The sequence below is a fragment of a genome, unplaced genomic scaffold (assembly GCF_019419815.1).
Source record: "Pyrus x bretschneideri cultivar Hongxiangsu unplaced genomic scaffold, Pyrus_bretschneideri_v1 Contig116, whole genome shotgun sequence".
NCBI lineage: Eukaryota > Viridiplantae > Streptophyta > Magnoliopsida > Rosales > Rosaceae > Pyrus > Pyrus x bretschneideri.
The window spans coordinates 43297-57837 of record NW_025999409.1 but is presented as its reverse complement, the minus strand read 5'-3'; the positions used below and the strand labels follow the sequence as shown (position 1 = coordinate 57837).

At 41.2% G+C, this 14541-nt stretch overlaps 1 protein-coding gene across 1 annotated transcript; it reads left to right on the top strand.

Annotated features, from left to right (window-relative positions):
* Window positions 1-3532: 3532 nt before the first annotated feature.
* Window positions 3533-4294, top strand: LOC125474056. The gene has a single exon (XM_048577482.1). The coding sequence runs from the start codon at window positions 3533-3535 to the stop codon at window positions 4292-4294; it is 762 nt and encodes a 253-aa protein (XP_048433439.1).
* Window positions 4295-14541: the final 10247 nt, after the last annotated feature.

Below are 14541 nucleotides of genomic sequence, written 5' to 3'. Positions count from 1 at the left end.
CACTATTAGGGGTGGAAAAGCTGGGTTGGTAGGCATCTCCAAGAGTGGCGGAAGTGTAATGAGCAGTAGGTGCAAAATTCGGTTTTGGATGAGCAAACTAGGTTCAGTCATCGGTCCGGCAGATACTGTTTAAGCCAAAGTCGATCTGGAGACTAAGAGCCAATTCGGCTCAACTGGTCTAGAGCTGAAGCCACGTCGGCTTGGCCTGCCTAACAGCCCACTGTTCTCGCGCGACAAGGGCATGATGTGCTGCTTAGGCCTGGGCCGCTTGGTTGCATGGCCTGTAGCTTCTACTGGATTGGTTTGGGCTTAGGCCTTAGTTACAATGTGGGTTTCCTGCTCTTAGGCCTCTTGCTCGTGGTCTGCTGGGGCTACATACTGGAAGGGCTACTGGGCAGCGCCTTGGGCTATGGCATGGCATCTCCAACCGCAACGTTAAGTCTGCAGGAGCATTGGCGTGGGGCTATGTTTTTTTCTTCATCTCCCAATCCATATCCTTTGACATAAGGTATTTTGTTCATCATGATTTTAGAATTTCATATCATTGTATCATTTCCTAGAAATTGATCAAAAAGCTTTTCTTAAGAAAAAATAATGACAAGGAGCGTATAGGAAATTCAACTTAACAAAAAAATCTGAAAAGTAAATGCGGAAACCTTTTTCGAGGTATTAAATTAGCTTTCACTGAAAACAACAATTTGAGGTAGAAAAATTTCTTTGTTTTCAGTCTTGACGAAATTGTACCTACAAAACAAGTAAACGTCTTTGATCCAGGCCAAAGCCTCACACGCTGACAAGGTTTTGCCAGTGGATCTCCCTGCCCAAGTCACTGTCTTTGAAAAAAGAGAAAGTTTTGGGCTTAATAATGTAGGAAAAGCTTACCAAAAACAGGTGTAGGTAAAGTATTCATAAACATGTGATAGGCTGTAGATGCAGGGTTTTGCCCTACGCGTGGCAATTTCTCATTGTACAAGTTGTGTCATTTGGAGGATGGATGAGGAAAGAATAATTCCAAAATATTAATTATGAGATAATATCTTGGGATATTCTTAGAAGTATCCTCGATTGGATATGATGAAGATTTATTACTTGTTTGAGTTGATCTTCCATCTAGAATGTATTAAAGATAGGATTTAGTAATTAATCCTATCTTTAATGCCCTTAACCTTTTCTCCTTACCATGAGCAGGGCAGCTTGAGGTTTGTTATAGTCAACTGCTCATTCTTCAAAAATGTTGAACTGCGTGTGAATCAAATGTGGGCCTCACCAATTTAATGAGAGCATTCTTGTCTTCTTCAGGAAAAATTCCATATGGCACCTCCAAAATTTTTAGGATTATTTTTGGCTCCACAATAGGGCCAAGATAAATTCTTTGAAGGATTCTAGAGAAGAAGGGAGTACGAGTAGCATATATTCAACCAATAAAGGATATGTATGATGAAGTAAGGATTGCAGTAAGATCTCATGAAAGACAAACTAAAAGCTTTCCCATAATCATAGGATTACACCAAAGCTTAGGTTTAAGTCCTTACCTTTTTATATTGGTAATGGATAAGTTAACAAGACACATTCAAGATGATATCTCCTGGTGTATTCTTTACGCATTTCTTATTCATTAAAACTTTAACATTGTATTTAGGGTAAATATCAGTTTACTACCCTCAAGTTTCGTGGTTTTCAACATTTGATACATGAAGTTTATTTCATCCCAGAGTTATACCTAAAGTGTTACTTTTGGGACAATCTCATACATTCGTTAGTTTGGCTATTAAGTCTTTCGTTAACTGATGACATGGTGCTTACGTGGACAATGATTAGGCGCCACGTGTCAATAAGGGTCCCACATGGATATTAAAAAAAAAATTACAAAATTACAAAAAAAAAAAAAAAGCTGTTCTTCTCATTCGAACGTCTTCTTCTTCGCCTTCTCTTCTCTAACCCTCTTCTCTCTCATCCTCTACACACCCTCTCCGCACACCATCTCCACTTTCTCTCTCTAACCCTCATCTCTCCCTTCCTCTACACACCCTCTCCCCTCCGTACACCATCTCCACTTTCTCTCTCTAATCCTTTTCTCTCTCCTCCTCTGCACACCATCTCCACTTCACAGCTTTTGGGCCACTCTACTTTGCCAAAGAGTTACTGAGTTGGAACCCCGAACTCGCTGCGAAGCTAGGCTCCCATGGCTCTTTGCCTCTTCACCTAGTGGCAGCAAAAGGGTTGGTGGAAATGGTGAAAATCTGGTATGGGTCAACCTAGATTTGGGTTTGGTGTTAGATCGTGATGGGTTCACTCCCCTGCATCTGGGTATGATCAAGGAGCGAGCTGGTCAAGTTAGCCCAAGTTAGACGGGCGACGAGGGTGTGCGGAGGAGAGAAGGGAGGGAGAGGGTTGGGGGTTGAGGTAGGGTGCCCAGAAACTTTGTTTTTTTTTTAATTGAGTGGGTCGGGGGTTGAGGGAGGGAGAGGGTTGGATTTGCACATATGGGTGGAGGCCGAGAAGGGAGGGAGAAAGGAGGGACGGTCGGGGTTAAGGAAGAATAACCTTTTTTTTTTTTTGTAATTTTGTAATTTTTAATATCCACGTGGGACCCTTAATGACATGTGGCACCCAGTCATTGTCCATAGAAGACTTAACAGCCAGACTAACGGATGTATGAGACTGTTCCAAAATTAACACTTTAGGTATGACTCTAGGACGAAAAAAAATTTATGTACAAAATGTTGAAAATCACGAAACTTGAGGGTAGGAAACTGATATTTACCCTTGTATGTAAAAGACATTTATGGTTTAAATATTTATTTCATATTGTCATATAAGTTATTTAATGTTAAAATTTTAAATGAGGTGTGTTAAACAAAATGTGGAGTGCTAATAAAATTACCCTGACAAAATTTCTTCCTCCTTTGACCAATACAAATTTAACTCCATACCAACACCAACCAACAAATGATGGATTGCCTTGATAGATAGGACCATCTTATCTTCTCATAGTGTAGCTTAAATTCTTAATATCGCTTGACGTAAAAAATTAAATAATTAAAGTAAAGAAAACATCAACCACATGACACAAAATTAGCTACCACTAGGAAACCCTAAAGGTCAACGACAAGAAACTAGTCACACAAGACCCTATATGCAGAAAAAACGACAAGACACGGAAAGGAGCTGAAAAAAATCCCCACCAGACAAATGTGTGATCCTTATCCAACTCTTCCAGACTGTTTTGTGCACAAAGTCTAGGCAAGCCCATGACCATGTACTCCTCAACGTACGCTTGCGTGCATGAGCTAGGCAGGATTGGAGATCCGTGACCCAACCGTAAGCTGGGCACAACCTCCGACTTGCTAGCGACATTTGTAAAGAATACATCAGCCGTCGTAGTGGTTCGCTTGCCGGTGAAACCCTACGCCGGCTGATCGTCCGAAGGTCTCTCTCTTGCATGCATGCTTTCATTAATCATCCCCATCCCCATCATCCTCAATATCGTACATTTTGATCAGCTTTAAATAAATTAAAGGCTGTGTCAAAAATGGCTTCGTCATCCTTGATGGAGATTCAAGTACCAAAGCATGCTAAAGGAGAGCGCTCAGCCAAGGTTCCCTTACTTCCCGTTTCACACAACCCTAATTCAAAATCCCATATTTCGACAAGGTCTACCAATGTCTCCACTACACCAACCATTGCCAAATTCACCTTTCTCATTTTTCTCTCCTTGGTCACTCTTGCCATCATCGTATTTCTACCGTTAATACGCAAGGAGCTCACTCTAGGCCCCCAAGCCCCCGTTGTCCAACTTACCGCCTTATCCGTGCACAAATTCAACGTCTCCGACAGAAACCTAACAGCCGAATGGGACGTCAATTTGAAAATTGCTAACCCTAATCTTGTTTCCTCTGTTTGGTTCAACCGGCTCGAAGGTTTTGTTCTGTATGAGGACAGACCGCTTGCCATCGAAACAATGGAGCCATTCGGTCTGCCCATGAAGACAAAAACAGAACTGCATCTCAGGCTTAGAATGGCGAATTGGGAAGGGGATCAACCAGCGCTTAAGCAAGGGATGTTGAATAAGATGACGAAAGATAGAGAACTGGGGTGTGTGAGATTTAGTGTTCAGATGGCGGTCTGGGCAACGTATAGGAGTGGTTGGTGGTGGTCGGCGCAACATGTGATTATGAATCCTCAGTGTTTAGATTTGGAGATTGGGTTTGTGCCAGGCGCCACAGCTATAGGTTTTGGAATATTGATGGGTGATGTACCCAGGACGTGCTATGTTCCCATGCTAGCTGAGTAATAATTAAATATTTTGGATAAATTGATTTTTCCCCCTTCAATTTGTTTTTCTTGTATATTTCGTTATTTCTTTGCTGAAGCCCCGTGAATAGGCAAATCCTTAATCAAATTTAATGTGTTAGATTTTCTATTTTCCAATCTCTACTCTGTAGGCATTGGACTTGCTATTTGGTTCTCTTACTTCTGGTAATCTCCATTTAATCATTCACGCGGAATTTACATATTTAATCTATAAAAACTTCAATGCCTGCATAGTTAGAAATTTTTCAAAGATTTCGAATACGAAATCATTCGCTTCACTTTCTTTAAACCTTAGCATTGCTGGATTCTTTTGCTTTTTTGCTTTCAATTTGTCCAAAATATTATTTTAGTCCATATGTAATCGGAAAAGTTTCACTTTGATCTTTGTAGTTTCAATTGTCGCAGTTTAACCTCATGTATTTTATTAGTTGTAGTTTGAACGCAAAAGCTTGATTGTATATTTTTTTTGTCCATTTTTGACAATATACTTGATACCATTTATATAGAGGAAGCTTAAGTCATTATCGTTTGTAAAGGTATAGAAAAGAACTAATGTATATCGGGTAAGTTTCTCCTGTGGATTGACACAACTTAATCACATCCAATAGGAGGACACGTGGATTGTTGCTCGATATGACAGTTTTACCCTTGACGTCGTAAACAGACCTCAAACCACTACTCTAAAAGTGTCACCCGTATTCTCTATCCCAAACAACAATAAACAGACCACAAACCACTACTCTAAAAGTGTCACCCGTATTCTCTATTCCAAACAACAATAAACCTTGTGATGCAAACAAGTGTCTGGTTTGTCCTTTGGCTAAATATACCCTATTGCAATTTCCTTTAAGTAGTAAATTACCTTTCGAATTGTTACATGTTGATATTTGGGGTGGTTATCATGTTGCATCTTGTTGATGCACAAAATTGGTGAGACTTTGGACCAATGTAAAGTGTCGAGTTTGTGACCTTCGCTGGTTGCTCCAGTCACCTAATGATGATAATATGTAAAGAGATAGAGATAGAGAAGCAAACACAAGATGTACGCGGTTCACCCTAAGTTTGGCTACGTCCACGGGTAAAGGAGTTCTTATTAATAGTGAAGGTACACAATACATAGGTTAAAGTATAATCATCATTAGTGGGTTCTAATGACGAGTTTAAGTACAATACTGACATTAGGGATTAATTGTAGGAGAATGATCCTCTTTTATAGTTGAGGAGAGTCTTCGGCTTTAGGACATGATTGTGTAGATATTGAAATTTCGGTGAAATAAATGTTGACCATCGCTTTAAAGTTTCAATGTGCCGAGGCATACATGGCATGTGCCACGTGTCTCACAAATTGTACACATGGCGTGTGACTCAACAAAATCGGATGAGTCATCAAGAAGGACATGTGTCAACACTTGGCAGAAAGGAATTATTTGGTTCTAATTTTATATTCAAAATCAAGACTTGGAAAGTCTATAAATAGAAGGTCAAGGCATTCATTTTGATTCACCAATTCACTTCACACACACCTTAATGCTTTGAAACTTTAAAGCTCTCAAGCATCCAACTTCCCAAATTCCCAAGAATTCAGAAAGATCGAGAAAGCTCTTTTCATTCTTCGCCAAAATCTTTGAAGAATCAACAAGCACCCTTACACGTGCCAATTCTTCCTTCGTCGCAAACCAAATCCTTGAGGCAACCGTTCATCCAAGATCAAGTCATTGTGACGCTTGGATCAACAACCTTACACATCTACACCTTACGGAGATCGAATTAGAGGATTAAATTGTAAAAGAGATTGTAACCCCAAATTCATTAATACAAAATATTTCTTTGTACATGTGTTCTTGTTTCATTTGTTGTAGGATTTTGGTGTTTACAAATTTGGCACGCCCCATGGGACCATCTCTGTTTTTCATCTCTGTCTCCAAATACACAAGAAAGACACATGGCATCAAGAAAGGACCAAGCTGTCTTCACAACTAACGCGAAGAACAAGAACACCGTTGTAGCAAGTGGTGACACTTTAGGCGTCACAACCGGAAGCAAGGCAAGAGCTCTCTCTGCTTTGCCTTCCACCCCTATATTAACTCTGTCGAAGGAACAAGATCACCCGAGGCACGAGCCCATGATCACCCAGCCTTGCTAAGAGCACCAAGGGAAGAAAGCCCGATGTGGTACTTCAAGTTGTTGACTTCAGATGATGACTCAAGCAGCAGCTTGTATCTCATAGCCATGCAAGTCATGACTTCTGGTGTGACTTCCATCGAATAGCAGCTGGCACAAATGAGCGAAGCAATCACAAGGCTGAGGACCGTAGAGGAAAAAGACTTGCAGAGTCTGGAGGCATAGGATAACGAGAAAGTTGACCCGAAGGTTGATCCATCGAAGGAGGAAAATGACAAAAAATGAGGAGCCTCTAATGAACAAAGTTGAAGAGAAGCTACAGATGGACTGAGCTACAACACTCGTGGGATCTTTCTCTATCTAATAGCTGCAAGAGATGATCACAAACACAATCAAGGTGCAATATGAAAGAAGCTCACATGACTCTGTATTGTACTCAAAACCCTGCTCCAAGAAGATTGATGCCTTGAGGATACTGATGAGTTATCAGCTACCCAAATTCATACAATTCGATGGAAAGGGCAATCTTAATCAACATATTGCCCATTTCATTGAAACTTGCAACAATGTTGGGATAGAGAGAGACTACCTCGTTAAGCAGTTCGTGCACTCGCTAAAAGGTAACACCTTTGACTGGTACACCGACCTCGAGCCCAAGTCTATCAACAATTGGGATCAGCTTGAAAGGGAATTCCTCAACCGCCTCTATAATACCTACTGCACTGTAAGCATGCTAGAGCTGACAAGTAGGAAGCAATGGAAGGATGAACATGTCGTCGACTACATCAATAAATGCCGTTCATTAAGTCTGGATTGCAAATATCGACTTTCTGAAACCTCTGCCATTGAGATGTATGTTTCAGGCATATACTAGGGGCTACATTACATCTTCCAAGGCATAAAGCCGAGAACATTTGAGAAGTTGGCAACTCGTTCCCATGACATGGAGCTGAGTATCAGCAATCATAGGAAGAATAAATGAATCACTGACTTTAAGAAGGACAAGGTGTTTGCTCCAAAGATAGACATGACCAGGAAGAAGCCTACTAAGGAAGCTTTTACATTAACATTACCCCCATTAAGACTTCCTCTACGCTCGTCAAGATCTCTTCTAAGAACAGAGAGAAGGAGATGAAGAGAGGTGAGCCTTCTCGCACCCAAGACAGGTACAAAAACATTTTGAGGGAATTGGAGCAAAAGATGTACAAATGTGGTTGCAATGTTAGATGACTTGTTGGAAAAAAAGGTGATCAAGTTACCAGAATGCTAGCGCCCCGAAGAGATGAATCGCGTTAACGATCCCAGATACTACAAGTACCATCATATCATAAGTCATCACATTGGTGCTTCATCCTTAAGGAGCTCATTATGAAGCTAGCACAACAAGGGTGAATTGAACTCGACCTAGAAGACACGACCGCAACGTACACTACCACGATCATGTTTAGATCATTCGCTCCCATGCTTCTTCAAATAACGCATGACCACTTCCATTAATGCTCAAGACACATGGCACCTTCTGCACAACCATCGCTGGGACAAAGTAACCAAAATGCACTTACTGACGATAAAGAAGGATGGACATTGATGACCTACAAAAAGACAAGGAAGCCAAGACCACAAGCCACAAGGCCAAATGTGGAACAAGAGAGACAGCACCGTTGCTGCAACAGTAGAAAGCCTAAAAGAAACGTAAAAGCTGCTAAACCAACGTACATTGGGGAACCTATGGAGCAAGAGCCACACATTCCCGTCTTCTTGCATGAGTACTTCCCGAATGATTTCTTCCAACAGTGCACTACCGTTGTCTGTCATATGGTTGAAATAGAGATAAAAGAGCCTTCAAAAGGCAAAGTTATCGCCACCGACGAAGAGAAGACCCTCATGCCCAAAGAAAGCCTACCAATAAACTTTAGCATCGAGGAAACATATTATTGCTCAATGAGATATGAAAAACACTAGTAGCGATCTCAGTGAGTCCAGATGACCACAAGGTGCAAGAAAGTAAGGACGAAGGCTTGAAACTTCAGCCACATGAGTATGCAACGTGTTGTGCCACCCATGATGCAATTAACTTCACTGACGAAGACTTGCTGTTGGGACCAAAGCCTCCCAACTATCATCTTTTCGTCTTTGGGTACGTAAGGGAGCACAAAGTCAATCGTATATTTGTGGATGATGGATCAAACATAAACATTATGCCAAAGTTAACAATGACCATAATCACCATCAAGGTGGATGAACTATCCCGATGCTGCCTCCTAATCCAAGGTTTTAACCAAGGAAGAAAAAGAGCGATAGACATGATCCGAGTGGAGATGACTATTAGTGAACTCAAATCAAGCATGCTATTCCATGTGATTGATGCAAGAACTTTTTACAACTTGCTCTTAGGAAGGCCTTAGATCCACGAGAATGGAATGATGCCGTCCACCTTTCACCAATGCTTAAAATTCTACCAAGAATGATACAAGGCGATACAAGGCGACATTAAGCCATTCATAGAAGCCGAATCACACTTCACAGACGCCAAGTTCTACATGGATGAATACATGGTGCCTGAAGCTTTTCCAAAAGAGATCAAATCCATAGGCAAAGCCGCACTTAAAAAGCAAGAGTGGCAAGCCATGCCCAAGAAGTAAGAAAGGGAAGCCGTGCCATCTTCAAGCCAAAATGATGATAAGCCTGCTAAACTTACAACGACCAAAGGGAGTGGGACGTCCTCAAAAAGACTGAACACACCCATATTCCAATATATCCCAATGTCGAGAAGAAAGAATGGTCAATCCCCATTCAAAATTAGAACAAGTAAAGTCGACACACAGTTGCACAAGGATGATGTAAAGCTGCTCAAGACAGATGTAGTTTTACCTTTGACACAGCTAGGCAATGCTAAGGTTTCAAAACCACCACAAGCCTTCGTAAAACCCCTACCAAAGGGGGCAGAACCAAGCTCTCTGCCAACCAAGAGGATCGAAGAAGGTTTCAACCCAAAAAGCTGCAAATTCATGTCAAAGGCTGGGTACGATTTTGCCTCCTCTTTAAATCTTGGAAAGAAGAATGCAAACATGGTCAACGACAAAGAACGTGACCTTATCGAGACTCAAAAAAAGTTGAAGGAGCATGGTTACGGAGTTGACAACAATAAAGCGAGACTTGGTTTCACACCAAATACATCCGTGAAGATTTCAAGCAAACCGAAAAATGCTAGCGCCTAACACATCAGCGTGAGCACTGAACAAGATCAAGAGGAGCCTAAACTTGCCCCTCAAATGTTAGTCTTCGATAGGCTGAATCGTTCAAAACCCATAATTTCTATACTTAATTGCATTGGTGGTGAAGACCGAACCTCCATCTTCAAGAGGCTTAACATGCCAACATTTCGAAGCTCTGTTTTTGAAACGTTGTCAAAACCTAAGAAACAAAGTAATACGGTTAGCTTTCCTCTGCACATACAGCTTTGGAAAGACTTGGAGAAACTAAGAAGCCTCATAAAAAAAGTAAGGCAATGCCAAAGGAAGAAAAGTTCAACAGTCTAGCAAAAAAAAACGACGTTTGAAGCTCAATTCTTTCAAGGATGAAGCACCAAGCAACCTTGGAGGTTAACACAAAAGGACCACTGAAGGTAAAGAGATGCCACCACAGCTCGAGGATTGGGGGCAAGCCACGGGTGATGATCTCAAGGAGCTCAACTTAGGCACAAAAGAAGAGCCAAAGCCTATCTTCGTAAGTGCATTGCTAAGTGCGGACGAGATAGAGGAGTACTACCAACTACTATTAAAGTACAAAGATATCTTTCCTTGGACCTACAAGGAAATGCCTGACCTTGACCCTATTATCGCCGTGCATCGTCTTGCAGTCAAGCTTGGAATGCGACCGATAAAGCAAACTCAAAGACGCTATCGATCCAAACTTATCCCACAAATTGAGGTCGAGATGGACAAGCTAATCAAAGCTTGCTTCATTCGAGATGTGCAATACCCTAAGTGGATCTCCAACATCGTCATTATCCTTAAAAAATCTGGACAAATACGTGTTTGCATAGACTTCCAGGACCCTAACGATGCTTGCCCGAAGGATGACTTTTCATTGCCAATCATCGAAATGATGGTGGATGCGACCACTGACCACGAAGCACTGTTATTCATGGACGGCTCTTCTGGATATAACCAAATTCGCATGGCTCTTAAAGACGAGGAACTAACAGCCTTCTGTACTTTAAAAGGTATTTATTGCTACAAGGTAATGCCCCTTGGTCTGAAGAATGCTAGAGCTACGTATCAATGCGTAATGTAAAAAATCTTCAATGACATGCTGCACAAAAACGTAGAATGTTATATAGACGATGTAGTTGTCAAGACCAAGAAGAGATCCGATCACTTGAAGGATTTATGAATGGTGTTCGACAAACTAAGGCACTACAACCTCAAGATGAACCTGTTGAAATGTGCATTTGGCATCACTTCTGGGAAGTTCCTTAGCTTCATTGTCAAGCATCGTGGCATTGAAGTAGACTAAAAAATCATAGCCATTCAAAGCATGCCTGAGCCGAGAAACCTACACAAGCGGAAAAGTCTACAAGGATGGCTAGCCTTCATCAGATGCTTCATCTCTAACCTTACTGGACACTGTCAACCCTTCAGTTGACTCATAAAGAAGAACACCTGCCGCAATGCTTTCAAGAGTATAAAACAATACCTGGCAAGCCCACCTATCTTAGTAGCACTCGTGCTTAGGAAGCCGTTCATCATATACATTGCCGAACAAGGGGGTTCAATTGGAGCATTCTTAGCGCAAGAAAATGAAGACCAAATGGAAAGAGCACTCTACTACCTAAGTAGAACTCTCACTGGCTCCAAGCTCAGCTACTCACCAATTGAGAAGATGAGCCTTGCTTTAGTCTTTGTCGTCCAAAAGCCAAGACACTACATGCATGCTTACACCATCCACTTGGTTACCAGTTTTGATAGGGTGACTAGCTAAATGGGCATTGCATCTTAATCAATATAAGATCATCTACGTCCCGGCTAAAGCAGTTAAGGGACAAGCTCTAGCAAACTTCCTTGCCAATCATCCAATCCCAGTCGATTGGAAAATCTCATACGACTTCCTTGACGAGGAGGTGTTTTACGTCGACATCTTCCCGACATGGATGATGTTCTTTGACTGATCCGCACGAACAGATAGAACGGGGAAAATAGTAGTATTCATGTTTCTATAAAGATAAGTACCACCCTATTGATTCCAATTAAGCAAGCTATGCTTTAACAACGTCGCTGAGTACCAAGCACTGATTATCGAACTCCAAATGGTGATTAACATGGAAATCATAACCCTAGAAGTATATGGTAACTCCAAATTCATAATCAACTCTCGATTGAATATGAAGTGAGGAAAGATGATCTCGTCCCATACTTCTGGCTAGCAACTCAACTACTACAAAAGATCGAGACCGTGACACTAGAATATGTGCCAAGAAAAGAAAATTAAATGGCGAACGCTCTTGTTAACCTAGCTTCAAGTATGGCACTTAAAGAGGACGAAGCTGCAGACATGCCAATTTTCCAAAGATAGGTGATCCTACTCGTCACTGAAATGCTAATGGATGATATAAATGTCATCTCTGTACTTCTTGTCGACATTGAAAAGTGGAGACAGCTACTAATCGACTACTTGGAACATGGAAAGCTTCCAGATGATCTTAGACACCGCTCTGAAATACGTCAACGAGCAACTCGCTTCCTCTACTACAAAGAACACTCTACTGACGCTCTTTTGAAGAAGTGCTTCTGAGATGCCTTGCAGAGGAAAAAGTTAATCAAGCCATGGAAGAAGCATACTCAAGCGTATGCAAGACGCATCAGTCTGGACCAAAGCTACATTTTCAGCTCAAAAGAATGGGTTACAACTAGCCAAGCATGGTGAAAGATTGCTTGGACCATTACACGCTAACTTCATACATCAATTACCTGAACCATTACACCCTACAATTGCTTCATGGCTGTTTGATGTATAGGGATTAGACATTGTAGGACCAATCACATTGAAGTCATCTGCAGGAGAAGCCTACATTTTAGCCACAACATATTACTTTTCCAAGTGGGCTGAAGCTGTACCCTTAAGAGAAGGCAAGAAGGAAACTATCGTCTATTTCATCAAAGAGTATATCATCCATAGATACGGTGTGCCCCACTACATCATCACCGACAATGGAAAACAGTTCTCCAACCAACTCATGGACAAGCTTTGTGAGAAATATAAATTCAATCAGCATAAGTCTTCTATGTATCATGCTCTGGCCAACGATCTTGCAGATGCATTCAACAAAATGATGTGCAACCTCTTGAAGAAAGTGATTAGCCGAACAAAGAGAGACTAGCACGAAAGAATAAGCGAAGTACTTTAGGCATATAGGATGACACATGATAGGAGCATATTCATGCGACTTAAATGGCTTTTTCTCGTGCATTTACGTTATGTTTCTCTAGTTATTTTAGTCCTTTATGCTTCTTTTGTGTGTTTTCAGGTTCTAAGGGCTTAGGGAGCAAGAAAGTGCATTTTGAGGCAATTTGGAGCATTTTTGGGTATGGATTGGATAGCTTATCCATGGAGCCAAAAGGATGGACGAAATTGAAGGCCATTGATGCACTTTAGGACATACAACAAAGGGCCTAGCCCATTCTCTCTTATTCTCTCCCTTATAGCCATGCAAAGAACCATACATTCCATAAAAAAACAACCCTATTTTAAGCCCATTCTAAAACCTTGCCATGCATCACATGCATTTCCAACACATTCTAAAACCTAGCTATCATTCACATGCATTCACATGCATCACAACCCCAAAACCATCAAGAAAACACCCTTGCCGTGGCCTTCACTCACACTTCCAGCTTTCCACCTTGCATTTCCAGATTATTCCTTCATCATTGCATCCATTCCACATGCATTCTTCATCATTGCACCACAAATCAGCTCATCCCACACTCCATGCCGTGGCCTACTCACATTTCCAGCACCTTCACATGCCATTTCCAGCTTTCCACCTAGCTTTCCACCTCACAACCACCAGAAATCAACCATGCCGTGCATTCCCTTTCAAATCTGTCAACATACAAACACCTTCACATGCATTTCCCACCTAACATTTCCCCCTTTAATGCACATGCATTCCCTTCATAAATCAGCCACATTCACACACATTTTCTCCACCCTTTGCCGTGCAAATCACCACACAATTCCAGCTTTCCAAATCAGCCACATCCACATGCATTCACTCATAATCATTCACTCACCTTGCAGCCACATTTCCACCCATCTCCTAGCTGTCATGTTCCCTCCACTACTCCTATAAATACCCTTGCATTTATTCATTCATTGATCATCTCATTTCATACACAACACCACAACACAAACACAAAAACAGCAACCTTGTTGTTGCCGTGAGTTCCCTTATAATCCAACACCATCTTTCCATTTCCATCACTCCCCACTCCATTCCACAGTTCCATCCCCCCAAACCAACTATCCTTAGACCTTGTGCCACAACGAAGAGGAAGATAAGAGGGCCTAAACGTTCATACAATTCACGTTTGAGTTGTTGGAATGTTTAGGTGTTTCTTTGATTTCAATGTTTAAATTCAATTCTCTTTATTTTGTACGTATGAGGAACTAAACCCCCCTTGGCTAGGGGGTGATTCGAAATATATGTTTATGCTTGCAATATGATTTGAGTACTTCTAATTACGTTTCATAAGTTGTGAATTCAATTTGTTTAACTATTTGATTGATAACCTATTTATGTATGTTTATTGAGAGTTCACGCTTAATTTTCATGCATGAATATGACGCTAGAATATAAGTGAGTTTCACGTAATAGTTATGAACTTATATTCACAAGTAGTGGAGGTTGCTTATAAACAATCGCGTTAAACAAATTCTTGGCATAAGTTTCATGCAATCATAGTAACGAATGCCTCGTCAACACTTATAGTTTTCATGATGCTTAATGATTCTTGCTTGTATCTCTATTATGCAATTCATGTAGGGAACTTGTGAGGAATGCTTTGGGTTGTCGTATGCAATCATCCAATTCATTAACTTAAG